Consider the following 26,895-nt stretch of genomic DNA (forward strand, 5'->3'; position numbering starts at 1 on the left):
AGATGAACATACTGCTGAATTTTTGCAACAAAATAACAAAACCAGATAACAATTCACACAACATGTTAAGCACTATTTGCTTTTGTATAGTATAATGTGTGGCATCAAATTATGACTATATTACTTTCTCCAGCCTGGTACCTATAGATACAATGAAGTTTTTTGTTCAATCGGCAGGGGTAAATTGTAGTATTTGCTTTCTTTCTCCCTCTGTCAACATAATGTCAACATCTGAATTTTCTGATTAACTAAAAAAAATTACATACTCCTCAGGACAAGTTTCTATGAGAATTGATAATCAGACAAATGCATGCATTAAAAAAAGTATTAAAAATTGAAATAAAGAAGTGTAATTTGATTGCAGTTAACTCTTCAAATAGGCCAGGTCAAAAACCAAACATCACAAGGATTCCAGGATTGCCACTTTATTGTTTTATTGAAATATATATTGAAAGCTTAACAAAAACCCCTTTGCACACAAACCTCTATTAAAGACAACACGCCAATGTATGGCTGTTCTTTCTACACTTCAGGTAACCATTCAGAAAACCATTTTACCTTTCCCACCTTCTCAAGGTAAAAAATAAATTCCTCTACAGCAGTACTTTTCCAATTTGACAAGTATACCAAGTAGGGACTACAACTCCCAGAATTCCCCAATAAGCATAGTGGCTGGAAAATTCTAAGAACTGAAGCCCACACATCTTAAAGTTACCTAGTTGTGAAAATATTGCTCTACAACAAAATATGCAGAAATGGCTGGTTGGCTAGTCAGTTAAATGTATGTTGAAGATGTCATTTTAAGCATGTACATTTTGCGCTCAATAAATAAATCCTCAACTATTAAAAAATGGCAGAAAGTCAAGAAAGCTGTGGTGAAGCATAACTCATATTGCAGAAGACAATTCATGGAGAAGCAAATTACCAATTCAGTAAGGGTTTTGACATTAATACATTTCACTTGTCTAACACATTTCAAGGATCTTGCTTTTGGTGGCACAAACTACTATAACTGCATCTAATTTACACTTATAAATAGGCTATTAGTCTATAACTTCACGCAAGACTGAAAGTTTAGTACTTGTCTTTCAGAGAAGAGCAGATGGGAGAAAGTGCTGTTAATAACAGAAAATAAGTGCTTGTCAACAGTGACATTAAACAGAACTATCTTGAAAGCCATCTCGGATCCGCTGTTAGACCCCTTGCAATTTGCATACCGAGCAAATAGATCAACGGATGATGCTGTTAATATGGCTCTGCACTACATCTTACAACATCTTGAATCTCCAAAGACCTATGCAAGGGTCCTCTTTGTAGACTTTAGTTCAGCATTCAATGCCATCATTCAAGACACATTTCTAACTAAGCTAAACCAACTACAGGTACCGGAACAGACTTGTAAGTGGATCACAAGCTTCCTAACAAACAGGAAGCAGCAGGTTAAGCTAAGCAGGATCCCATCAGATACCTGTACAATTAGCACAGGGGCCCCCCAAGGCTGTATTCTCTCTCCACTTCTCTCTGTATACCAATGACTGCATCTCCAACGATCCATCTGTTAAACTACTGAAGTTTGCAGATGACACAACAGTGATTGGTCTCATTCGAGACAATGACGAATCCGCATATAGACGAGAGGTTGAACAACTAGCCTTGTGGTGCGACCGAAACAATCTGGAACGGAACACACTCAAAACTGTAGAAATGCTGGTAGACTTTAGGAGAAACCCATACTTCCACCTCTCACGATACTTGACAACACAGTATCAACAGTAGAAACCTTCAAATTTCTAGGTTCTATCATATCGCAAGATCTACGATGGACAGCTAACATCAAAAAAGGACAACAAAGACTGTTCTTTCTGTGCCAACTCAGAAAGCTCAAACTGCCCTAGGAGCTGATGATCCAGTTCTACAGAGGAATTATTGAATCTGTCATTTGCACCTCTATAACTGTCTGGTTTGGTTCTGCAACCCAACAAGAAAGACACAGACTTCAGAGGATAATTAGAACTGCAGAAAAAATAATTGCTACCAACCTGCCTTCCACTGAGGACCTGTATACTGCACGAATCAAGAAGAGGGCTGTGAAAATATTTACAGATCCCCACATCCTGGACATACACAACGTTTAGTTAAAAATAAAACAAACATATGCTAACCAGAACAACTAGACACAAGAACAGTTTTTTCCCGAAGGCCATCACTCTGCTAAACAATTCCCTCAGCAATGTCAAACTATTTACTAAATCTACACTACTATTAATCTTCTCATCGTTCCCATCACCAATCTCTTTCCACTTATGACTGTATGACTGTAATTTTTGTTGCTTATCATTAGGTGTTAAATTATACCCTATGACCATCGTTTGTGTTGTAAATGTTAAATGTTGTACCTTGATGAAGATATCTTTTATTTTATAAACACTGAGAGTATATGCACCAAGACAAATTCCTTGTGTGTCCAACCACACTTGGCCAATAAATTCTATTCTATTCTATTCTATTCTATCAACGATGTGAAAAATTATAGGAACAACTTTTATGAATTGCTTCAGAACTAGGTTGGGTGGAAAATATATAGAAAAAGTTTAAGCTGCTTGTTGAAAAAAGATATATGTATGCAAGTTCCAATGGCTAGTAGAAGCTATTGCTAGTTTTTGAGATTCAGAACATATGATTTTCAGGGTAGCAAAAGTATGGGTTTAAGGTGATAATAAAATATTGTTTTAGCTTAAATGCAGATGATCAGTATGAAGAAGCCACCCTACAGGCCTATTTGAAGCCAACAATATGTATAATGACACAATCATGATATTGACATTGGCCCTTTTGTTCTGCTTACACTGTTGATTTGTTTGATCTAAATTTGTTTAATTTTTTTTTGCTACTAAAAAAATTGAGTGTTCTCTTGTTAAGTGTAACTCCCTTTACTAAAACAACCCCGAAATACCTATATTTTCTATTCATCTTGTCCCTGAAATTGTACTGAACCTTATTTTAGCATCTGTGATTGGCAAAGATGCCTGATGTACTTCATGAAAATCATCTCAGGTCTGTATAGAAAATATTTTAAATCATCCATTTGTGACTGTGAAATGGACTATTTTGCAATGCTTGGTAATATCTCAAGTGAGAAATACAATATATATTCTATTTAACCAAATGGTTATTAAATTTTAATTAGATTGCACTTATAAATTAGAATTAAAACATTCCAGAAATTGAAAATAATTCTGAACCTGTCAAAATTTAAATAAGCTTAAATAAAGAATTGTTGAATTATTACAAGCAAACATATTTACTTAATCTATTTAGACGCCAATGAAATAAATTAGTTATGTTTAAAGAAAAAGTCAGTTATTTATATTTTAGGTCATTATATCATGTGGTTTGTTTGGCTACAGTGTCAACCCAATGTAAAATTAAAATTAACCATGAGTTCAACATTTTGGATATTTAAAATGTCTTTGTAGATAATTTATATATAAATTGAAAAATATTTCTAGGATATTTTCTTTTACTAGGTTTTTATTTTTCATATGCAAGTTTCAGTTAGCAAATATAGTCATTTTGTGCTTTAGCAGAATTGGATATACCAATTTAAAACATACATACAATTGATGCTAATATATGTAAGTGCTCATCTATGAGTGGTACATCCTATAGGTAAATGAAGTGCATTTTACAGTTTTTAAGATATGACAGAATCCCCCAAACAGTATATATGACATTATCCTTGTTATGCAGTTAATATCAATCAAATGAGTACAATGTCATGATGTTCTCTTAATAGTGTGATAGAGTTCAATGTTTTCCCGTAAGCTCTGTTTTTTAATGTTTTTAAACAATTTAATACTTTTCCATTTCAATTAGGGTTATACAATAAAAGAATATGTAGTTTCCCCAGGGGTTTTAAATAATTGAAACCAGTGCAGTTTGCTTTGTCTTCCTGGGCATGTAACACTAAATGGGACTCTCTAACCTCCTAACAATACACATATACTATGTTTATTGGTTTCTTTTAGGAGTTTCCTTTGCCAGTTAGGCACTTTCATAATCCCCTGTCAATATGTTCAAATCAAGATGGCCTTCATTCTTTTACATGTCAGAAGCATAAAGAGCATCAATTTGACTCCTGAAGTGTTTGACGAGATCTGATCTTCTTGATTTCAGTGTTGGGGTTAAGAGTCCGTTTTCAACTGTAAACAGTTCTGGATGAAGGTAGATGTATTTGACCTGGTGGAGAAAATATTTTGTCATAATCAAAAATGTTTGACACATGTAACTACCATGAAGGCAGTTACCATCTTACTGACAAATGTTAAATCAAAGAATAGCGTAACAGAGGGGACAGTCTATAGCACGGGTGTCAAAATCACGACACATGGCGTATCACAATGTTTTTTGCCATTGTGGAGCTGGATTGGGCGTTGCCTGTGCGTGATGCATCCAGCCTGCAGGCCGCCAGTTTGACAACCTTGGTCTATAGCATTCTTATTTCATTTTCATATTTATCTTCCACTGAATTTATACTCTGGAGTCCAAGGGCTATCTCAATTTGGAATAATATGGGATATGAAGCATTACTGTCCAAGAATTCCTCCAAAACATAGTTATTATTATTTTATTTATTTATTTATTAGATTTTTATACCGCCCTTCTCCCGAAGGACTCAGGGCAGTTTACAGCCAATATAAAACAATAACAATGTACAATTAAAACAGAGATTAAAAACTTATTATATAATTGGCCAAAATTTAAAACGTTTAAACCTAAAAACCCTTAAAATTCATATAAATTAATTCAGCCCCAGTTAAAATTGATATTTAAAATTTTAAAAATTTTAAAATTTTAAAATTTAAGCCAGTCCCGCTCGAATAAATAAATACGTTTTCAGCTTTCGGTGGAAGGTCCGAAGGTCAGGCAATTGACGCAGGCTAGGGGGAAGTTCGTTCCAGAGGGTAGGAGCCCCCACAGAGAAGGATCTTCCCCTGGGGGCCGACAGCCGACATTGCTAGGCGGACGGCACCCTGAAAAGTTCCTCTCTGTGTGAGCGTACGGGTCGGTGGGAGGCGTGAGATAACAGCAGGCGGCCCCGTAAGTACCCAGGCCCTAAGCCATGGACTGCTTTAAAGGTAGTAACCAAAACCTTAAAGGGCACCGAAAGACCACAGGTAGCCAGTGCAGCCTGCGCAGGAGTGGTGTTACATGGGAGCCGTGTGCAGCTCCCTCTATCACCCGCGCAGCTGCATTCTGAACTAACTGAAGCTTCCGAGTGCACTTCAAGGGGATCCCCATGTAGAGAGCATTGCAATAATCCAAGCGAGAGGTGACAAGAGTATGAGTGACTGTGCATAAGGCACGGAAGGGGCACAACTGGTGAACAGACGAACCTGGTAAAAAGCTCTCCTGGAGACGGCCGTCAAGTGATCTTCAAACGACAGCCATCCATCCAGGAGAACACCCAAGTTGCGCACCCCTTCCATTGGGGCCAATGACTCGCCCCCAACAGCCAGCTGTGGTTGCAGCTGACTGTACCGGGGTGCCAGCATCCACAGCCACTCCGTCTTGGAGAGATTGAGCTTGAGCCTGTTTCTCCCCATCCAGACCCGTACGGCTTCCAAGCACCGGGACAGCACTTCGACAGCTTCGTTGGGGTGGCCCGGGGTGGAAAAGTACAGCTGAGTGTCGTCAGCGTACACTTGGTATCTCACCCCAAAGCCACTGATGACCTCGCCCAGCGGCTTCATATAGATGTTGAACAGGAGAGGCGAGAGAATCGACCCCTGTGGCACCCCACAAGTAAGGCACCTCGTGGTCGATCTCTGCCCCCCTGTCAACACCATCTGCGACCGGTCAGAGAGATAGGAGGAGAACCACCGATAAACGGTGCCTCCCACTCCTAAACTCTCCAACCGGTGCAGCAAGATACCATGGTCGATGGTATCAAAAGCCGCTGAGAGATCTAATAGGACCAGGGCAGAGGAACAACCCCTGTCCCTGGCCCTCCAGAGGTCATCCACCAACGTGACCAAAGCTGTCTCCGTACTATATCCGGATCGGAAGCCGGACTGGAACAGGTCTAGATAGACAGCTTCATCCAGGTATTGGGGTAGCTGCCATGCCACCACACTCTCTACAACCTTCGCAACAAAGTGAAGGTTGGAGACCGGACGATAATTTCTCAAAATAGCTGGGTGCAGGGAAGGCTTCTTGAGGAGGGGTCTCACCACCGCCTCTTTCAAGGCAGCAGGGAAAACCCCTTCCAACAAAGAAGCATTAATAATTCCCCGGAGCCAGCCTCGTATCACCTCCTGTGTGGCCAGCACTAACCAGGAGGGGCACGGGTCCAGTAAACATGTGGTGGCGTGCAACCTCCCCAACAACCTGTCCACATCCTCGAGAGCCACAGGGTCAAACTCATCCCAAACAATCTCAACAAGATGCGTCTCCGCCATCTCACTTGGATCATCGCAATTTTGGTCCAAACTATCCCGAAGCTGAACGATTTTATCGTATAGATAACCACTAAACTCCTCAGCACATCCCTGCAAGGGGTCATCCCGCACCTCCTGATGAAGGAGAGAGTGGGTCACCTGAAACAGGGCGGCCAGGCGGTTATCTGCCGACGCAATGAGGATGGAAACGTAGGAACGCTTCGCCTCCCTCAGTGCCATTAGGTAGGTCTTAGAATAAGACCTAACTAGTGTCCAGTCAGCTTCGGAACGGCTGGACCTCCAGGTACTCTCTAGGCGTCTTCTCCGGCGTTTTATCTCTCTCAGCCCCTCAGAGAACCAAGGGGCCGGTTGAGATCTATGCCGGGTCAGAGGCCGCAAAGGCACGACACGGTCCAAAGCCCCAGCTGTTCCCAGGCCACAACTAGTTCTTCAGCCGTGCCGTGGGCCAGATCCTCAGGGAACGGCCCAAGCTCCGTCAGGAACCTCTCAGGGTCCATCAGGCGCCTGGGACGGAACCAATGCATTGGTTGGTTATTGTTTTAATTGTGTGCCATTTGTCAAAGGTCAAGAATGGAGATTCAAACTATGTGTTTCAGAATATCAGAAATATGCTATTAAAAATTCTGAAGTCTTTTGGAAACCCATTGTAAAAAATAAGATCAATTTGACCTCATTAGAACATCTAGGAATCATAATATGTGTGAAAGGTTATGATCACAAACATATATTGATACTAGAGTCTGTTCCAAATTAGATACTCAAGCACTTTTCTGTTTATGAAATCAAGCATCTTTTCAACACAAAAGATTATACAATTCTTCATCTTGCATATCAAATCTCAGGAAGGCAAAATAGAAGGGGAATTTAGGGACGGCACAACTTTCAGGCGTTCATCATAGTGGGAGTTGAAATTTAATATAGAGAAAACAATAGTTTCTCCATTGATTCTTCTTTGATTCTTCTTTGAATTCCTTACAAAAAACATCATCTTCAGCAATTTCCTAAGTAATTACTTACTTGTTCAAAGGTCTTAAGGCCAGCTTCTTTTCCCAAATTGTTCATTTCCATCAATATAGCATTTTTCACTACCTTGAAACAAAAATGGAGTTTAACTGTTAACAGTTTATCACTTTAAATATTAAAAAATAATACTAATCTAAATGTAGATACTGCTTTTTTGAAAGTGTCAAATATAGATAGAAAATAATGACATTTGAAACAAACAAACAAACAACAAGTAGTAAGCCTGATTAATATTTCTGCATGGTATAACAATTAAAGAAATTCAGACTTTCCAGTTGAAATGTTTGTAGGATAAATGCTAAGAAATGTCATTAAAATTACTTCTATAATTACTTCTGAGCTAAATACAATGCAAAGTCTTTCCTAGTTTCTAGATTAATAGCCAACAAACTATCAGTTTTGCATTGAACAACTCCACAGAAGATTATAATGTTCCTCAAAGTGCAAATGTTAATATAAAACATATAAAAACAATGCAAAGTGATATCAATATGTAAACTGTGCATAAACTCTCAGTTCATTCTATAATGTCACTTTGAAATGCTAAATCTTGGTTTAGGATCACTGTTCTATTGGACAACCTTTTTTCTCCCATTTCTAGTTATTTTGTTTGAATTCAATCTGGCAACTAGACAATTTTTATGGTGTAAATAAATGCAAAAGTCATAAGTGATTCCTGCTCTGATGATTTCAGTATTTCAGGACATGCATTTTCTCCTACAGTATGTGTATACTGATACATTTTATACATTATGCTAAAGCATGATGGTTTCCCTACTGAAACCACGGAATTAGCTACAGTGGATGTCTTTATAATGTGTTCATCCAAAATCAAATAAACCATATTGTAGCTTGTGTGACTTGCGAACCTAAATATCTAACACTTTATATAACATTTAATTATAAAATTTAGCTCAACCATTTTTATCTTACAAATTAAGGATTTTTTAATTCTTTATAAAGTAAAATGTATGGCCACTTACTGAATTTTTGCAAAGATCTTCAAATGAACCTTTTACTCCCAGGTTTTCTGCAAATGCTGGAAGAGTTTCTTCATCAGGAACTACTATACCCACCAAGAAAGACTGTTAAGGAAGCAAAGAATATATTCAAATTTTACTCATCTTAGAAAAGAAAGTATTTCTCCTCAAGATATTCTCTGAAACATACAAAATATGTACTGTTTTGGGAAGAAATTTCATGTTTGGCGAAAATTTGTTTGAGCATGTCATTTATTTGAAAGCCGTAATTAAAAACTGAAAAGTAATCTTGCAATGGAGAGAACAGCCTTTGGGAGTCAAGGTAGAATTCCCAAATTCATGTTGTTACCTGAAGGCTATCTCCATGCACAAAGACTTGTGCTACAGAAGAACTTCTAATATAGATGTTTTCAATCTTTTCGGGTGCAATATATTCTCCTTGGGATAATTTGAAGATATTCTTTTTTCTGTCAATTATCTTCAATACATTTTCCTGCAAAAGAATGTAATAAAATGGAAATTGATAATTCATATAACAGAGAAATGGAATCAGTTACATATGATCTTACTGTGCCCTGTAATGCTTGTGAGGAGCTTATTTTAATAATGATGCATGATTGCTTAATACCTGAAATTCATGTTTTGTAAAATGCAAGATTTAGAAGATAATTACAGTATCTATCCACTCACTACCTAGCTTTTAAGGCTTCAAAAAGCATTCCCATTCAATATTAGAAACTTATTCAGTTTCTTTTGCTAAAGAGACCCCAGAAATTGATATTTTAGGCACTGGGGTTTTTTGCATACCAAATGGCTTCCAAATAGTTACTGCTTAATAGTTAATGCAAGAAACCACTTAGTATGCAAAGAAAGCATTAATCTCCAATCTGTGTTTATAACATATAGTTACAGACAACTTCATTTCAACTTGCAGTTACTGCTTTGCCACACACAGACTTCTGAACCAGACTTCCAAACACCAAGTTAAGATACCCTTTATTTTTGTCAGAATCAGTAGTACATTGGGCCCTGATGACCTACAATTAACATTAAGGCGGGCATAATTATATTGTATCATGATTTAATATTTGAAATCTTCATATCGATTTTTAGTTGCCATACAAGTCTATAAATTAATCATTATAAATAAGGTTGTGTTGAGGAGGGTTTTTTTACCCCTATTGACATACAGATTACTATGCCCTTGTTTCAACCGACAGAAAATGAAGAAAAAAGTATACCAGCCAAAAATCTAATGAACTTTGGGCACTAAATAAGGTAGATATTCTTGAAATATATTCTGCCTTTATGCCACGTCAGGTCTTAACAAATAATAATATTCTGGATTTTTCCAATCAAGAAACATTATACAGAAGTTATATCTTTCTTTCTAAGTTTTTCTTTGGCTGGTTGGTTGGGGATGTGTAATGTATGTATGTATGTATGTATGTATGTATGTATGTATGTATGTACGTACTGGTGGGGAGGAAAGATGGAAGCAATGGAAAACAGATTATAAGTAAAAGATAATTTATGAAGCATTTCAGAGAACTATCATTACTAAACTTAAAAGTCAGATTTCATATTTCATTACATTAAGTGTCGCTCCTACTTAAGGTCATCCATATTATTCTACAAACAGGAGGAAATATGAAGAGTAAGCCTACCTTTGGTATTATCTCATTTTATCTTAAATATTCTAAGTATAATAGTAATTCTCTTTGCAAAGGAATACTTTTAAGCACCTGAAAACAGTTTAAGGTATTTTCTATAACTTACTTGTTACAATTATTAACAGTACAACGTAGAAACCAAAACATTTCATTATTAATTGCTTACCGGCATCCATTTTCCAATATCTCCAGTATGAAGCCATCCATTGCTATCAATTGCTTCTGCTGTTTTCTCAGGGTCTTTCAGATAACCTTTGAATACATTTGACCCTTTAATACACACCTATGAAATATACACGGTGTTACTGTTCAATTGTTTTTGGTTTGAAAAGCTAAATTCAGATAATGTTATATTAGAAAAAATATACCTACTTCCCCTTCATTATTTGATGCAAAATAATTCATTTCTGGGACATCTTCAAGTTTTATGATATTGCAGGGTAGAGGAGGTCCAACATGACCTAAAGAACACAACCCAAAACAGATTATGACAATCTTTGTGACTGGTGGGTTGTTGTTGTTTTTGTATAAATTTTGAAAAATTTATTAGAATAGAATTAAAAGCTGCAGTTCCCAATGCAAAATCCTACACAGACCTTAAACTACAAGCACACTTTAATATTATCTTCTGGCCCTCATTTGAAAACCACCATAACTCATATATTTCCAAAATAATTTCCTCAGTTCTAAATGGTCCTAACATGAAAATTTAAAAAACCCACCAGTTTTCCATTCTCCAGGCATTGTGGCTGTGCAGCCAGCTGAGCATTCTGTTTGACCATATGCCTCTAGAACCTGATTAGGAAGACAAAAGCTTGATTTATACAGTTTTTGAGATTCACCTGCAATTCTGTGTTTTTAACATAGGTCAAGACAAGATTGTTTTAATATTAAATCTCTAGCAGAAATTACAATATAATCCTATATTGTCAAAATAAAGGGTCCCATCTTCTGGTTGTGTTAACAACCATTAATAGTATTATCTTGGTCTGCTTCTGTGTATTTTAATTTTTGTGGCTTTGATGACAGTTTGCTTTCAATTTATTTTGAGTGTGTTTTTCTAAATGTACTAAGTGAGGTTGAATGTGTTTCTTTTTATTATTAAGCTTATAAAAAATAAAAAACTTTTTGCAAAAAAAAACCACGCACTTGCTTTGCAACCAAAATTTTGGCCTCGGTTCTGGTCATAAGTCAAGGACTATTTCTGCCTTCCTCTGCAGGGCAGCCTTGTCCTAGTAAACTCTTTCTCCTTTCTGGCAATTTTCCTCTCTGTTAGAAGCACCAAAATAATCCAGACGATGTAAGGTTTCCTGCTGGAGCAGGGGGTTAGACTAGATAGCCTCTAGGGTCCCTTCCAGCCCTAGATTGCTGTCCTGTTTCAAAGCGTCTTTGAAGCCATGTCTAGTGCCAGGGTTTGTGGTCCTTCCTTCCTCTTCTGTCTCTCTCTCTCTCCCCCCCCCCCTTCCTTCCTCTTTCTTTCTTTCTTTCTTTCTTTCTTTCTTTCTTTCTTTCTTTTTTCTTTCTCTCTCTTTCTCTCTCTCTCACTTCCTCTTTCTTTGTCTTTCTTTCTCTTTTTCTTTCTCTCTCTCTTTTCTCTCTCCATTCCTCTTTCTTTCTTTTCTTTCTCTGTTTCTCTATCTTTGTCTCTTTCCCTCTCTTTTCTCTCTCCCTCCTTCTTTCCCTTTCTTTCTTTGTCTCTTTCTTTGTCTCTTTTTCTATTTCTCTCTCTCCCTCCCTCCCCTCCCTCCCCTCCCTCCTGAAATGTCAGGGGTAATATGACTGGATGGGCATGGCCAACTTTTTTTTTTAACTTTTAAAAGCATTTTTTCTACAACCTCTTTGGCCGAAGGGGTTGTAGAAAAAATGCTTTTAAAGGCTTCTGGCGAGCCCAGCTGAGTTGCCTGATCGCCAGAACCCTTTAAAAGTATTTTTTTTCTTTACAGCCTCTTCGGCCAAAGAGGTTGTAGAAAAAATGCTTTTAAAGGGTTCAGACAATCCCAGCTGAGCCGCACGATCATCAGAGCCTTTTTTTTTTTACTTTTAAAAGCATTCTTTCAGCCAAAGAAAAAATGCTTTTAAAAGTAAAAAAAACCCAAACCTCTGATGATAGTGTGGCTCAGCTGGGCATGCGGTGGACCCACACAGTGTAAGTGGGTGGAGGGGGGCAGGGCGAGCGAGTCTGGGGGCTGGGCTGAGCGAGTGGGACCAGTTCAGGGGCGTGGCCAGCAGCAATTAGTAACGATTCTCCGAACTAGTCAAAATTACTGCTACTGGTCCACCTGAACCGGTGCGAACAGGTAGCAACCCACCACTGGTCATTGCCTTATTGCCTTGTGCACCTCTTAGCCAGAGATCAGCACTAACGGAACTGGAATCACTTCAGAATTCTGCACTTACATGACAGCCAAAGACTCCTTTGAAGAACAGTAGGACAGATGGAGATATTGGAGCAGCACCAGTTACTATTACTTTCAGCTTTCCACCTGTGATTTGCTGTCAAGCAATAAAAAAAAGAATCAGGATGTCAAGCATCTTCAAAAGAAATAATAGCATACCGGTAAGTTTTATATAGCATGCCTTACATTTATTAATCTTGACAAAAGTAGATTAGATAATACCCCACCTCTCCCAATGCATACTTTACTTCTTCCTTCTCCATCCTGGTCCATTTTATTTTAACTGAATTTTAAAATTTAAATTGAATATCCCTATTTATTGCTTTAATGTTTTATATTGTATTTTAATTGAGTGATTGTAAGTTGCCTAGAGTTGCCTCTGGAGAGATGGGCAACATATAAATTTAATAACAAATAATTAAATAAAATGTGGAGGAACATATACCTGAACTTTGCCGAATACTAGTTTGTCCCATATGCTATTGTTTCGGATAATGCCCTGCTTCACTTCAGCAAGTTTTCTGTTTATAGCAACATTTAGCAACAGTCGCTTGAATTTTGTTTGAGTACCAGTTTGAATCTGCAAAAGATTAGTTCACATAATGAGAAAGGCTACCTGATTTTCAAAAAAATAAACTAGGTTCTTACTTTATGGTATGCACTGATACCAGTGTTTCCCTATATCCAATTATTTTTCTAATTGGAATGGAATGTTGATACAGCTTACTAGCAAATCCAGAGAATTGGTGAATTTGTCATTCATTTAAAACTGTCTTGCTGTATCAAGTGGTTAATTATAAGTGATTAGAGAAAAACTGAATCTGACTATAATACATCCAGTGTTATTTGAATGAATATCCTAAAGTATAATGTGCTTTGATTGATTTTCGGTATTTACAAATCAAACCACTGTAGTTTGCAAATAACCATTTATATTATTTAAAGCAAACTAGTTGTGATTTATTTAACAAGTCATCAGTAAAATATAGCTTAATTCGTGGTATGAACTCAAGTAAGCAATGAATCTTATAATTCTTCCTTTCTCAAGAATTCAATGAATTTCCCAAGAACCCCTTAATTGTGGAGTCACTGGTGCTGTCTGAGCTTGGTTGTTTGCTTTCAGGTGTCTCATGTAACATCATCAATACAAGTTTGCTCCTTGTTTGTACAAAGTCACTTGCCAGCCAGTGTTGGTGGAGTATGGCTTTCTCATTGATAATTCCTTGATTAGGACATTGTTTTCTGCTTGTTTGTCCTGTGTTTATCCCTGCTTATCTGGGCATTGGTTGCTGGGGAGGATGTGTTCTGTCTGTTTCGTTTCCTTCTTAGTTTTTTTACTATCTCTTCTAATGATGTGTAAATATGATTTATCACTATATGTATAATGGATAATTTGTCCAATAGCAAGCTTCCAGGCATTCCCTAACATTTTTTAATTTACTTAGTCTACTTTAGTCTAGGATGCTCACAGGGTCCCAATTGAAATTATGGATGAGCCTAGCAATGTATTACGATATGAAGGAGTTTTCATTGCATCTTCTGACTGCTAGTTGATTTTTTCATGTATATTTTCTAGTTGTTCTTTTTATTATGATGAATATTTCTATATATCAGAGTAATATGTTGGGTTGTGTGCATGAGAGTACTATGGTTTTTAGAAGCTTACAATCTCAGCTATAAATCTTAAGACTAGTGATCCCATCGATATTCCACTGATATGTTAGTGTATTTGTCCATCAAACTGAAAGTAGGTACAGAGGCAAAGGTTGATGAACACATTCTTCCCAGCAACCAACCCCCAGATGAGCAGAGATTAACACCAGGCAATCAATCAATCAATCAAAAAATAATATCCTAACCAAAGAACTAGCAAGGAGAAAGTTACCCCCACCAATATTGGCAGGGCAAGCTCCTGTATTTAAAAAGAGAACAAACCTCACACTCACTAGCATTAATAATGTTACCTAGTCCAGTAATAAAATGTCTATAAGCGAACAACCAAGATCAGAGAGCACTAAGGATTCCATAGCTAAGACCTGAGCTACATATATTCTCTTCTAACTCCTTAATTCTATAGAGCAGATTTATGGGTGTAACAACAGAAAAAATATGTTTCTATTTCTGTCAATACATGGTTATCATGGCATATATACCTAACCATATTTGTTAGCAACTGTAGCTATTTAAGGGAAGACGGTTTTGCATAAGAACATTGTTTTACCTTGTCATAGAGCCTATTCAGCAGCCGGGGCACTACTGGAAATATTGTTGGCTTCAGTGCTTTCATGTCATCTACAAGAAGTTTAATATCACCTTGGAAGAATCCAACTCGTCCTCCAATGCTGTATAATGCAGACTAGAAGGCAATGAGAGAATTTTGTTCAACTTTCTGCAAACCTATCCATTCCTATTTGGTAAGAGTTAGCTGATATCCAGAAATCAGATACAGATGACATGATTAGAGAGAAAAGGCATTTACCTGCACAACTCTTTCAAACATATGAGCCAGAGGAAGGTATGATATGGTTACATCTGATGTCCCATAACTAATAGTTTTCTGGGAAAGAAAAGAAACATCAAAAGTTGGGATCATAGTGCTGGCTACTTCAGTTGTTCTAAAATGACAACAAAAGTTGCCCTTCTAAAATCCATGAAGTAACAACAGTTAAAAACATATTACAACTTACTTCTCCGATCTTCAGGAAGGCAGCAGCATTTGAAACAATATTTCCATGTGTTAGCAAAGCTCCTTTAGGGTTACCTAAAAAGATATTTGGGACAAATATATTATTGGCTCTCAGAAACTAGAGGACTAAACTCAATCTAGATAAAAAGCCTATCAGTTGTGCTTTTTCAACTGTTGCCAAATTTTACTCTGAAACACCCACTATTCTCTGCACGATTAGCTATTATTAGCATGAGTTATATAATTAAGTATGGTGCCCATCATCTCTCCTCCACTATTTCTTGTTTTGAAATTTTAAAGTATTACAAGAGAATAGCAGGTCCCTGGGGTAGATTGATGAGAATTGGGTGCAACATTTGCAATTTGGATGAAAACACACTTGGAATCAAGATCATATTATTGTCTTTTCTCCAACGGGTTTAACATAAATTGTGACTGCAGGTAAATTAATCATGCAAATTATTATATAATAATTTGCATGATTCTAATAGCAAAGGCACAATAAAATGACTTTTTAAAGAATGTAAAATAAGTACTATTGCTATTAAGTCATGTCTGCATTAATAGCAGTAGCAATAAGCACTTATTTATATATCACTTCACAAAATGCTTTATAGCCTTCTCCAAGGGATTTACAGCAGTGGAGAAATGTAAAAATTTGTTCTGTGGGTGTGGTTTGGGGGGGGTTAATGTGACTGGGTGGGCGTGGCCAACTTACTTTTTTTGTTTACTTTTAGAAGCATTTTTAGACTTTTTAGACTTATTTTTAGAAGCATTCAGGCGAAGAGGTTGTAAAAAAATGCTTTTAAAAGCCTCTGACAATCCCAGCTGAGCTGCACGATCATCAGAGGTTTTTTTTTTACTGTTAAAAGCATTTTTTTGGCCGAAGAAAAAATGCTTTTAAAAGTTTTTAAAAAAGCCTCTGATGATCGCGCGGCTCAGCTGGGCATGGGGGGGGCAGGGATTTTGCTATCAGGTGATCCGGTCCGAACCGGGAGCATTTCACCTCTGGTTTACAGCATATCTAGGTCCTTAGTTTACTGACTTTGGAAGGATGGAAGGCTGAGTTAACCTTGAGCCGGTGAGATTTGAACCACCGAACTGCAGCTAGCACGCGGCTGAAGCAGCCTGCACTCTAACCTCGGCTCATGCACCACCTTGGCTCTAATAGGATAGCCTTTCAAAATCTTCTAAATAAATAGCACCAATAGCTATCAAGGCTGATCCAAATTGAAAGGACAAAACCGAACAACAGATTAATAGCATGCACGCTATTTTTGTTAAGAAACCTTTAAACCTGCATCTTTTCTGAATTCCAGTAATTGTCATACAATCATGGTGAAAGACCTGGTTGAAGATACATTTAACTGGGTCTGTGTGCAGAGACAGAATTCATTTTTGCCCTTTGAATCTCGAACTCTATGCAGCCATAAAAGCTATTTCGGAAGCATTTTTGCACAATCAGTAAATATATTATTACTCCTAGATCAAACATTCTTTAAATAAATAAGTCACATGGCCTAACATTCCTTCAAATTACCCACCTGTTGTGCCACTTGTGAAACAAACAACACAAAGATCATCTGGTTTGGGAGGCTGAAATGAAATAACAATTTAATCCAAAGGGGTATTTAATATTACACATAGTCATAAATAGGCAAAATTTGATACGCAAAGGGAAAAATAGTACTCACAACTGGTTTGTTATAATTGTCTCTTCCTAGTGCCTGTATGGGGAAGGAGGAAAAACTGCACTTGAAGCAACTTCAGAAAGATATTTTCAATGATATATTCCTAAATAAATAAAAATCCAAATTGACAGCTCATTATATCTAAATGTGGGAAGACTCAGGGCCAATAAAAGTACAGATAGTCCTCAACTTACAGCTATTCATTTAATAACTGTTCACCACTACAATGGCACTGAAGAAATAACTTATGACCACTTCTCACACTTATGACTGTTGCAGTATGACTGCAGTCACATAAACTCTGGGTGCTTGGCAATGTATTGTCCTGGGATTGTCATTTGCAACCTTCCTAAGAAGCTTCTGACAAACACAGTCAATGGGCGAAACAAGATTCACTTAATGACTGCATTTAACAACTGTAGTGATTTTCTTAATAATGACAAAAAAGGTCATAAGATGAGGCATAGGTCACTTAACAACTGCCTTTCTTAGTAATGGAAATTTTGGACTCAATTGTTATAATAAATTGAAGATTACCCACAGTTTATTACACAATACAAACTTGAATTACATAATTCACGGCTGGGCATACAGTGGCCTACCAATATAGACTACTGTAAAGCAGCCGGAGACAATAATTAACAACACAATAGCATGTTTCCTAAAAGTGAGACACTAGAAATAGTAGAAGAGAGATATCACTCTATCTACTTTGGCCAGTTTCTCCAAAAGACTTCTGTTGGTCCATTGTGTGACACAAAATCATGGACTAAAAGTCTGTTGGCCTAATAAGGAATCCTACTTATATAAAAGTGTAAAGAGTTAGAAATTTTTTTAATATTAAAGTCATGGTAGAATTGACATTAAGGTGACAATTTCTATCCTTCTATGAAGCTTCTATTCTGAGCTAAATCATAGCTATAGAGAGGAATGACTGCATGATATCAATGATTAGATTTTAGAAAATAGAAACAACATTGTAAAGTCACTCCAATCTGCCTGATAATTAATGTTTGTAAAAATGAATATAAGACTAAGGGGAGCATGGGTATATTTCCAGCATGATGTCCAGTGAAGTCAGAACTATATAGGTCAAATACTATACTCTTTGGTTAAAAAAACCTAAAAAGAATACATAGAACAAGTGTTTTTATTTAAAAAAACTAGAAAAAAAGAATACACATAGCATGTTTTTATATCCTATTGATCAAATAGTTCAACTTCTTCCAAAAGCATTAGACTACATTAGTGGTATTTGAACATAACATTTAGTATTACTTGTTGTAAGACTCAAGATTAAATTACAAAGGGAGACCATAGTGAACATATTTATTCTTCTAGATTTGTTAATTTTCAATGTTCAGTCAAAACAATGGCTTCTTAGAAATATCCATCCAATACCTCAACTGCTTGAAAAGAAAGTATTTCAATTCCCAATGCAATTCCTTTTTCTTTTAGGCCGTCATCAAAAGGATCCATCAAAATAATTGTCTTTAGTACTGGCATTTTTCCTTGCTTGCTGTTCTCCAGTATTGTCTCTGCTTTTTCAGGTTTATCACAAATCACTATTGAGATGTCAGCTGAAAGAATACAGACAATTGGAATGTTTCACCTAATTTCCAGGTGGGAGATGAGAAAATACATAACAGAAGGAGAGATTTTGCTTACAGAATGCTTCCCCTTGATGTTTTTGTTAATAGCACCTGATTAAGTAATAAAGCTATTTGTCTCTGTAACAGTTTCAATAACTACTTTGGATAGACTTTATTTTGTAGCTTGTGCTGTCAGTATTTGGCAGCCTACTTTTGATAGCATCAGAGGACATCAAAAAGGCCATATAACTTGATGGATTTGCCTAATCCTAATCTATATTCATTCCATCATCCCTCCCCAAATATAGGAAGCAAAACATGTGTTCAAGTGCCCCAAAATGTTGTTTTAAGAGCACTGTGCTAGTAGAAGGGGCAAATTTCCACCTTCTCAAATAAACATTATCAAGATTCCCTCCTAGATTGGTCTAATGTAGGAAAATAGCCAGTGGTGGGATTCTGCCAGTTCTAGGCGGTTCGGCCGAACTGTTTGTTAAATTGCCAGTTCACCCCGCCCCTTGCCCCTCCCCTCCTCTCCCCACCATTACTTACCGGTGTCTGTCGGGGGCCGCGTGGCGCTTGGATCGGGTGGGCAGCGAGGCCACCGACCGAAGCCTGCCTGCATCCAAGCGTCTCTCTAGCCAGCGATTAAAGCGCCTCACTGGCCACGTGGCCAGCGAGGCGCTTTAATCACTGGCTAGAGAGACGCTTGGATGCAGGCAGGCTTCTGTGGGTGGCCGCATGGCGCTTGGATCGGGTGGGCAGGGAGGTGCATGGATCCGATCTGACAGAAGCCTGCCTGCATCCAAGCATCTCTCTAGCCAGCGATTAAAGCGCGGCTGGTGAGGAGCTTGCATCGGTTGGGCAGCAAAGCATGTGTCAATCGCCTCGGCCTGCTGCCCACCCAGCAGGACTGTCCTGTGGCTGCCTCCCACCCACGCAGCGCCAGCCTACCCTACCCCATCTGGAGAAAGAGTGATGGAGAAAAAGAGGGGGGCAGAAAATGATAAAGGAGAGAAAGAGAGATGAAGGATAGAAGGGGGAGAAAGATGAAGAAGAGAAAGGGGGGAGAAAGATGAAGAAGAGAAAAGGGGGAGAAAGATGGAGAGAAAGAGGAGAAAGAGAGATTAAGGAGAGAAAGATTGAGAGAAAGAGGGAGGAGAAAGATGAAGGAGAGAAAGGGGGGAGAAAGATGGAGAGAAAAAGATATGAAGGATAGAAGAGGAAAAAGATGAAGAAGAGAAAAGGGGGGAAAAAGATGGAGAGAAAGAGGAGGAGAAAGAGAGCTTAAGGAGAGAAAGATGGAGAGAAAAAGAGATGAAGGATAGAAGGGGAGATAGATGAAGAAGAAAAAAGGATGGAGAAAGATGGAGAGAAAGAGAGGGAGGGAGAAAGAGAGATTAAGGAGAAAAAGATTGAGAGAAAGAGGGGGGAGAAAGATGAAGGAGAGAAAGAGAGGGAGGGAGAAAGAGATTAAGGAGAGAAAGAGAGAAAGGGGGAGAAAGAGATGGAGAGAAAGAGGGAGGGAGAATGGATTTGTTCTGGTAATTGGTTTAACAAGCATGGCACTGAAAAAGTGACTTATGACCGTTTTTTCACACTTAAGAACATTGCAGCAAACAGTCATTCGGGCAAAGAAGCTATGTCACATGACCACCTGGACATGCCCACCCAATCACATGAAGCATCGCAGTTGTGACATGAGTGACATGGTTATTAAAAATGCTGCAACAGGCATAAATGATGACCGGTCATAAGTGTGAGGACTTGTCAAAAGTGCGAGAACCTGTAAGAAATCACTTTTTTCAGTCCTCTGGGTAGTCCCTATGTGCATAGGGACTACCCAGATGGCTGGAAAAAGTGATTTCTGACAGGTTCTTGCACTTTTGACCAGTCCTCACACTTATGACTGGTCATCATTTATGCCTGTTGCAGCATTTTGTGCATAGGGACTACTCAGAGTGCTGAAAAGGTTATTTTTGACCTGTCCTCACACTTTTGACTGGTCCTCACAACTACAACTGTCCTCACATTTTACATTTTGTGCCCTATCTTGTAACCGTGGTGAAGAGAAGCAGTTGTGAAATGAGTGACATGGTTGTTGGTTTTTTTATTATTATTATTTACATTTATATCCCGCCCTTCTCCAAAGACTCAGGGCGGCTTACAGTGTATAAGGCAATAGTCTCATTCTATTTGTATATTTACAAAGTCAACTTATTGCCCCCCCAACAATCTGGGTCCTCATTTTACCTACCTTATAAAGGATGGAAGGCTGAGTCAACCTCAGGCCGGGCTTGAACCTGCAGTAATTGCAGGCTGCTGTGTTCTAATAACAGGCTTCTAACAGCCTGAGCTATTACGGCCCGTTAAAAATGCTGCAATGGGCATAAATGTGAGGATGGTCATAAGTGCGAGGATTGGTCAGAAATGACTTTTTTAGGCTCGCCCACCCAGTCACATGAACAGCTAGCCACGCCCATCCAGTCACATGACCAAGCCACACCCCAAAATAAGCCACGCCCACAGAACCGGTTGTTAAAAAATTTGAATCCCACCACTGAAAATAGCGGGAGGGAAGGTGGATATTAATAGCAATAGCACTTAGACTTATATACACTTCACAGTGCTTTACAGCCCTCTTTAAGTGGTTTATGGAGTCAGCATATTGCCCCCAACAATTTTGGTCCTTATTATTATTATTATTATTATTATTATTATTATTATTATTATTATTATTATTTTATTTACACAAAATGACAGTATACACAGCAAATGAGGCTGGATTTCGTATCACAGATCACTAGTCGAACACTTCCCAAGCGTTTAGGACTGCGTGATGTATTGGCGAATTATGTGAGCAGATCCCAGTAAGGTGGCCTTCTGCAGCTGACCAATGGTGATCTTGTCAGCGCCAATCGTTTTTAAGTGCTTGCCTAGGTCTTTAGGGACTCCCAGTGTGCCAAGTACCACTGGAATCACCTGCACTGGTTTATGCCAGAGTCTCTGCAATTCGATTCTCAAATCTTGATATCTGGTGATTTTTTCAAGTTGTTTCTCATCAATTCTGCTGTCACCATTTTTATAATTATAAATTATTATTATTATTATTATTATTATTATTATTATTATTATTATTATTATTATTATTATTATTATTATTATTATTATTCCTTCTATTTAGCTTTATTAAAGGACTATCAGGCTACCACTGTGTGATCTTCTGAAGCTTGTACCATGTATTAAGGGAAAAGCCAGCTTGTCCAGACTGGTAAAGGAAGCCCATTATGAATATACTTATCCCAAGAGAGACCTCTTCCATACAATCAACCTTAACAAGTTTCATTGTTGTGATTGTGATTTTTTTTTTTACAAGTAAAACATTATTGGTCATCTAATCACTGAAATTAAAGGACCAATTAGTTTTACTTCAGACTGAATTTTCACTGTCATTTTTGCTATTGTGATGCTGACTTTATTAAGCTCAACAAAGTTCCAGAATCTATTATTTTTGCTGTTATTCCATGGATTCAGTTATTAAAAGCCTTAAACCTGGCCTTATTTCTAAAATACTGAACAGGGCTGATATTAAAAGCATATCATAAATAAGCTAATGAATCTGGAGTAATTTTCCAGAGCCAAGATTTACTCATGCAAAAAGGTTAGGTTCTGGGAAGTGCTTGTTAAGGCATAAAATCATGGAAACTAAAGTTGCTATCCATCATCAGCTATGGAAGTTCATTAGGTAACTCTGTTTCCCAGCTCAATCTACTTTATAGTATTGTTGTGGCAAGAAAGGAAGATGGCAGCACATGGACACCCCCTATAGAGAGGCATTTATTCATCCAGTAAATGAAAATAAATAAATAAATATAACAAAAACAACAACAACAACAATAATTACAATAAATAGTTGGAATTAAAAACACTTGAGAAACTTGATGAAATGTAAGGTCAGCAATTAAATGTTTCCATTTCTGGATTTTCTCCAAGAATGAATGAAATAATTCCCATTCAGAAGAAAATTCTTACCTTTATTGACAATGTACACAATTGCTTCTGCACCCAAAGTATCATAAAGGGGAACTACTACCATTGAGTAAGTGTAGCAGGCAAGCTCTGAAATGATCCACTATGTAGGAAAACAGAAATAAAAATAACATATTGTTCTACATGCAGGCTGATCATTCTCCTGTCAGAGTACTAAGTAACATTTACATTATAATTTTATGTTTCAACTAACTGCTAATAATTAAAGTATCCCTATAACTGCATCACTTGTTTTAAACAGAACATAATAAAGGCTCTTTAGAAAATCTTTTGTACAGCACATATTAATTCTATCAAAATAGAATTCCAATTCCACTTGGATTATTTTATCCAACATTAAACAATAACAATTCAAACATAGTAGGGAAAGAAAATCCTATATATTAGATATAATTTAATCTGCGGATGACCCAGGGGAATGAGAGGAAGACACCCTGCTTAGAAAATAATCAGTCAACAGTGGCTGGAGTTCCCAGTGGCTTAATTGTTAGGGGAAGAAGCTTAAGAAGGACACACAATAATGGATCAAGCAGTTAAAATTCATAGCAGGAAGTCTGTACTTTTTGTCTTGCCAATATTCTGTTAATATAGCCTTACAATATAGTAGAATTAGTTCATCTAGCTGTGTTTCCTGTCCAGTTTACCTAGGAGGGAGGGCTGATACACTATGAGAATGCCAAGAATTCAGTCAGTTTTGTTCATATATTGTACAGTTAGTCCTCAACTTGCAATCATTCATTTAACAACAGTTCAAAGTTATGACAACCTGAGAAAAAGTAATTTATCACCTCTCCCCAATATTACAACCATTGTACTACCCATTGTGAGTGCTTGGCAAGTGGCTAACATTTACAGCATTGCACAGTCACATGATTGTAATTTGTGGCCTTCCTATATGTCTTCCAACAAACAAAATAAATTGGGGAAACCTCATTCTCTTATTAACTGTATGAGCGACTTAATGATCATGGTTGAGCCCAGTCATGGTGATGAATTTGCTTAATGACCACATTACTAACCAACTGAAATTCCAGTCCCAATTGTAGCTGTTAAATTGAGGAGTACCTGTAATTAAATTAACCAGTTCAGATAACTATTATAGTTCAACAAGGTACCTCTGGCCTATTCTGAGCAAAGATGCCAATGAATTGATCCGATGAAGGTTTACATCCTTTGAACAAAAGGCCTGATCCCAAATATTCAGCTCTGTCCAGGACCTATAGACAGAAGTGAAAATTGATTGTTCTTCATATTTGCAAAATGTTTGGATGCTTCATACACATTTCTCTAGAACCAACCTGTTGATAAGATAGCCACTGGTACGGTTGCTTTGGTTTTCGATATCCTAAGCAAGGACCATTTTCTGCAAAAAGAAAAATGTGTGCTTAAGGAATACTGAAAATTATTGAATGTCAGTGTGCCTAATTTAATGGAATTTTCAATAAAATTTCATATATTACTATATATGAAATTTTAAATTTTCATGCATTTTAAAAGCACTTCTAAGCAGTGCTTTTAAATGCAAGGCTTAACAGTGGTTTATCTGTAGTATTAAACATTTTAGTTTAAATGTACAGGAATATATTTCCATTCAAGGAATTCTATTTTACCATTTGAATGTTGATTAGAGACTTTTTTTAAAATATAAAGGCATTTCAAGAGCCATTACTGATTAGAAGTATTTCAATAGCTTTTCTGTTCTATTGTTCTATAGTTAAATAATGAAGTGCCTTAATTAAGTGCCTTAATTAAGAGAGAATAAAAAGCATGAAGGTAACTGAAGTTTGGTATTTTGATTTAAGCACAGCAGTGTAACACTGAGTACTCTTTGGCCAATGAAATAGGGCCAAAGAAATAAATTATCTGTGATGAGCTATTCCCGTTAGGGTTGAAGGCTTTCATGGCTAAGACAGTCATTTTTCTCAGCCCACCCCACCTCCTCACAGGGTTGTTGTGGTAGAAATCTGAGGAGTAAGATGTGCTGGATATGTTTTCTATGTTGAGTTATTTATAAAAATAATAAAGGTGGAATACCAATACCGGATAACTCAGGCTGGTACAGCCTGTTATTAAGAACACAAAGCCTGCAATTACTGCAGGTTCAAGCCCGGCCCAAGGTTGACTCAGCCTTCCATCCTTTATAAGGTAGGTAAAATGAGGACCCAGATTGTTGGGGGGGCAATAAGTTGACTTTGTAAAAATATACAAATAGAATGAGACTATTGCCTTATACACTGTAAGCCGCCCTGAGTCTTTGGAGAAGGGCGGGGTATAAATGTAAAAAAAACAAAACAAAACAAAAAATAAAGGATACATTAACAGGGATGCTATGTTTGTTCTTCTCCCAAGTACTGTAAGTAAAAAAGCATCTTGAGCTATGTGCACGGACAGCTGAAATCAGGGAAATGTTTGATTAACTAATCCTCCATCAGATCATAGTTGTGTGACCCAACCTTAACCCTAAATATCTTAGAAAGATCATGATCTATAGCTTTTCCAACATGCAACTGGAAACCAACATGCCAAAAGGAGTCCTTCCATAGCATTTTTATTGTTAAGCTTTTGCTAAATGTCACAAAATGAAAAGTGCTATAGAACCCATTTCAATTGTGGTAGGATGCAAGGCCAACCATTCAAATTAATACCAGGATAGAAAGTATCTCTCAATGATCATTTGATTTTGAGGATCAATGTTCCCTGGACTAATTCCCCACTCACCTGATACAGAACGTCCTCTTTTGAATCCTTCATATAAAGTCTTTGCATCCTCAAAGTAATAAGATAGAAGCTCTCCTTCAGGAACAAGTGCACTTCTTCTACCTCCTCCCTACATCAAGGAATCATTACTGTTAATTTGTACCTCCATAGAAAATGAATTTCAAAACCCCATAATCAATCAGAGTTCATGTTTTTCTGACTTAGTTGACAAATATAGCCAGAGCCAGACTAAGTCCCTACTGTGATCATTTCCTTAGAAAAAGCCTGACGGTTTTAATGGAAAGCCCACATTTGGTGGGGAGGAAACACAAAATTTACTTATAAAGACACTCAGCATTTCTTTTACCTCAGTGCCAATAGATTGGTTGCTGAGGTCAATAGGCATTACAATTGGTTTGGGTTTTGTTATCAACCATAGAAAAATTGTTGTTCCAAAAGTAATAAGACCAATCAAAGCAGGAGTTGGGAGCGGTGAAAACAACAGCTGAAGTATCCAAATCATTGTGATGAATTATTTCTGCCAGACGGTTGAATCCTAAAACAAGAGGGATCAGAAAACAGAAATTCATTACAGAATGGAAGTAATAATAGCCATAATCATTTAAATTGGTCCCTGTGCATTTTTAATTAAGCCAAACAATTTATTTAACAGTCTAAAACTATTAAGTAGCTCATTGGTACGTTATTTTCACCTATCTTTACCTACCAATATCCCATTAAAATAATAAAGAGTTTAAGGAGACAACTAAGAATCATTGTACTGTTAATGCTTTTTACTTAGAAGGCAGGTTAAACATGATAACTATGGTACTTCAGGACCTGATACTTATTGTAAGCTCTTGCATTCTACTTCACAAATACACACGTACCACCACTAAACTAAATTAAAGTGAATATGAAAATCCAACTATTTATAAATGCGGAAGATAATAAACTGAGCTAGTGTTTAAAGCTTTCTTGACCATCAATTGTGTTGTAAATGTTGTACTTTGATGAAGGTATCTTTTCTTTTATGTACACTGAGAGCATATGCACCAAGACAAATTCCTTGCGTGTCCAATCACACTTGGCCAATAAAATTCTATACCTTTCTCATTAAGCTTACAGTTTCTTCTGCAAGAAATCCATCCCTTCATTTTCACTCATGCCAGACAAAGTAAATTTGATATGTTATGGATTTCACAAGATTCATTTTTAAAGTCCATAAAAGCTTTTCAGGGAGAATTTAGAAAATTCTCAATTCTCAGGTCTCAAAAGAAATTAATAACATTTATATTTGTGATCCCAAGTCTTCAATTATTACTGATTAGGCACAAATTGGCAAAAAAAAAAAATCACAGGGGTGCAAAAGGCATTTCAGAAATCAATATATTGGAAACACTTGCATTTTAACTTCTAGATTAAAAAAAATGTGTTCCAGAATAATTGTGAGAAGTTAAGAGATAATAAAAATAAAGGTGTTTATACTTCATCATTGCTTACTTTAAGACAATTAAAATACATGTTGTAAACTAAAAACTGGGTTTTATTCTTGCAGGAAGCTGATTTTCCAATTTAAACACTTTGTTTTTTGTTTTGCCTCAGGATATACTTAGTGCCCATTTGGAGAACTGTTCATATATAAATAT

General features: G+C 37.2%; 1 protein-coding gene across 3 annotated transcripts in view; it reads right to left on the reverse strand.

Annotated features, from left to right (window-relative positions):
- Positions 1 to 3,513: 3,513 nt before the first annotated feature.
- The window catches only part of ACSL5 (acyl-CoA synthetase long chain family member 5), a 58,413-nt gene continuing 35,031 nt past the window's right edge, over positions 3,514 to 26,895 (reverse strand). For all 3 annotated transcript variants that reach the window (XM_058188754.1, XM_058188753.1, XM_058188755.1), the window contains 20 exons: positions 25,614 to 25,802; positions 25,268 to 25,376; positions 23,848 to 23,912; positions 23,665 to 23,766; positions 22,532 to 22,631; positions 18,312 to 18,490; positions 16,914 to 16,946; positions 16,764 to 16,815; positions 15,221 to 15,294; positions 15,013 to 15,090; positions 14,755 to 14,889; positions 12,979 to 13,113; positions 12,535 to 12,630; positions 10,860 to 10,932; positions 10,510 to 10,598; positions 10,304 to 10,420; positions 8,814 to 8,957; positions 8,468 to 8,569; positions 7,479 to 7,550; positions 3,514 to 4,239 (listed from right to left, as the gene is read on the reverse strand). In XM_058188754.1, the coding sequence (XP_058044737.1) occupies positions 4,102 to 4,239; positions 7,479 to 7,550; positions 8,468 to 8,569; positions 8,814 to 8,957; positions 10,304 to 10,420; positions 10,510 to 10,598; positions 10,860 to 10,932; positions 12,535 to 12,630; positions 12,979 to 13,113; positions 14,755 to 14,889; positions 15,013 to 15,090; positions 15,221 to 15,294; positions 16,764 to 16,815; positions 16,914 to 16,946; positions 18,312 to 18,490; positions 22,532 to 22,631; positions 23,665 to 23,766; positions 23,848 to 23,912; positions 25,268 to 25,376; positions 25,614 to 25,769 (2,049 nt within the window). In that variant the 5' untranslated portion in view covers positions 25,770 to 25,802 and the 3' untranslated portion in view covers positions 3,514 to 4,101. The remainder of the gene's footprint in view (positions 4,240 to 7,478; positions 7,551 to 8,467; positions 8,570 to 8,813; positions 8,958 to 10,303; positions 10,421 to 10,509; positions 10,599 to 10,859; positions 10,933 to 12,534; positions 12,631 to 12,978; positions 13,114 to 14,754; positions 14,890 to 15,012; positions 15,091 to 15,220; positions 15,295 to 16,763; positions 16,816 to 16,913; positions 16,947 to 18,311; positions 18,491 to 22,531; positions 22,632 to 23,664; positions 23,767 to 23,847; positions 23,913 to 25,267; positions 25,377 to 25,613; positions 25,803 to 26,895) is intronic.

This window comes from Ahaetulla prasina, chromosome 6 (genome assembly GCF_028640845.1).
Source record: "Ahaetulla prasina isolate Xishuangbanna chromosome 6, ASM2864084v1, whole genome shotgun sequence".
Lineage (NCBI taxonomy): Eukaryota > Metazoa > Chordata > Lepidosauria > Squamata > Colubridae > Ahaetulla > Ahaetulla prasina.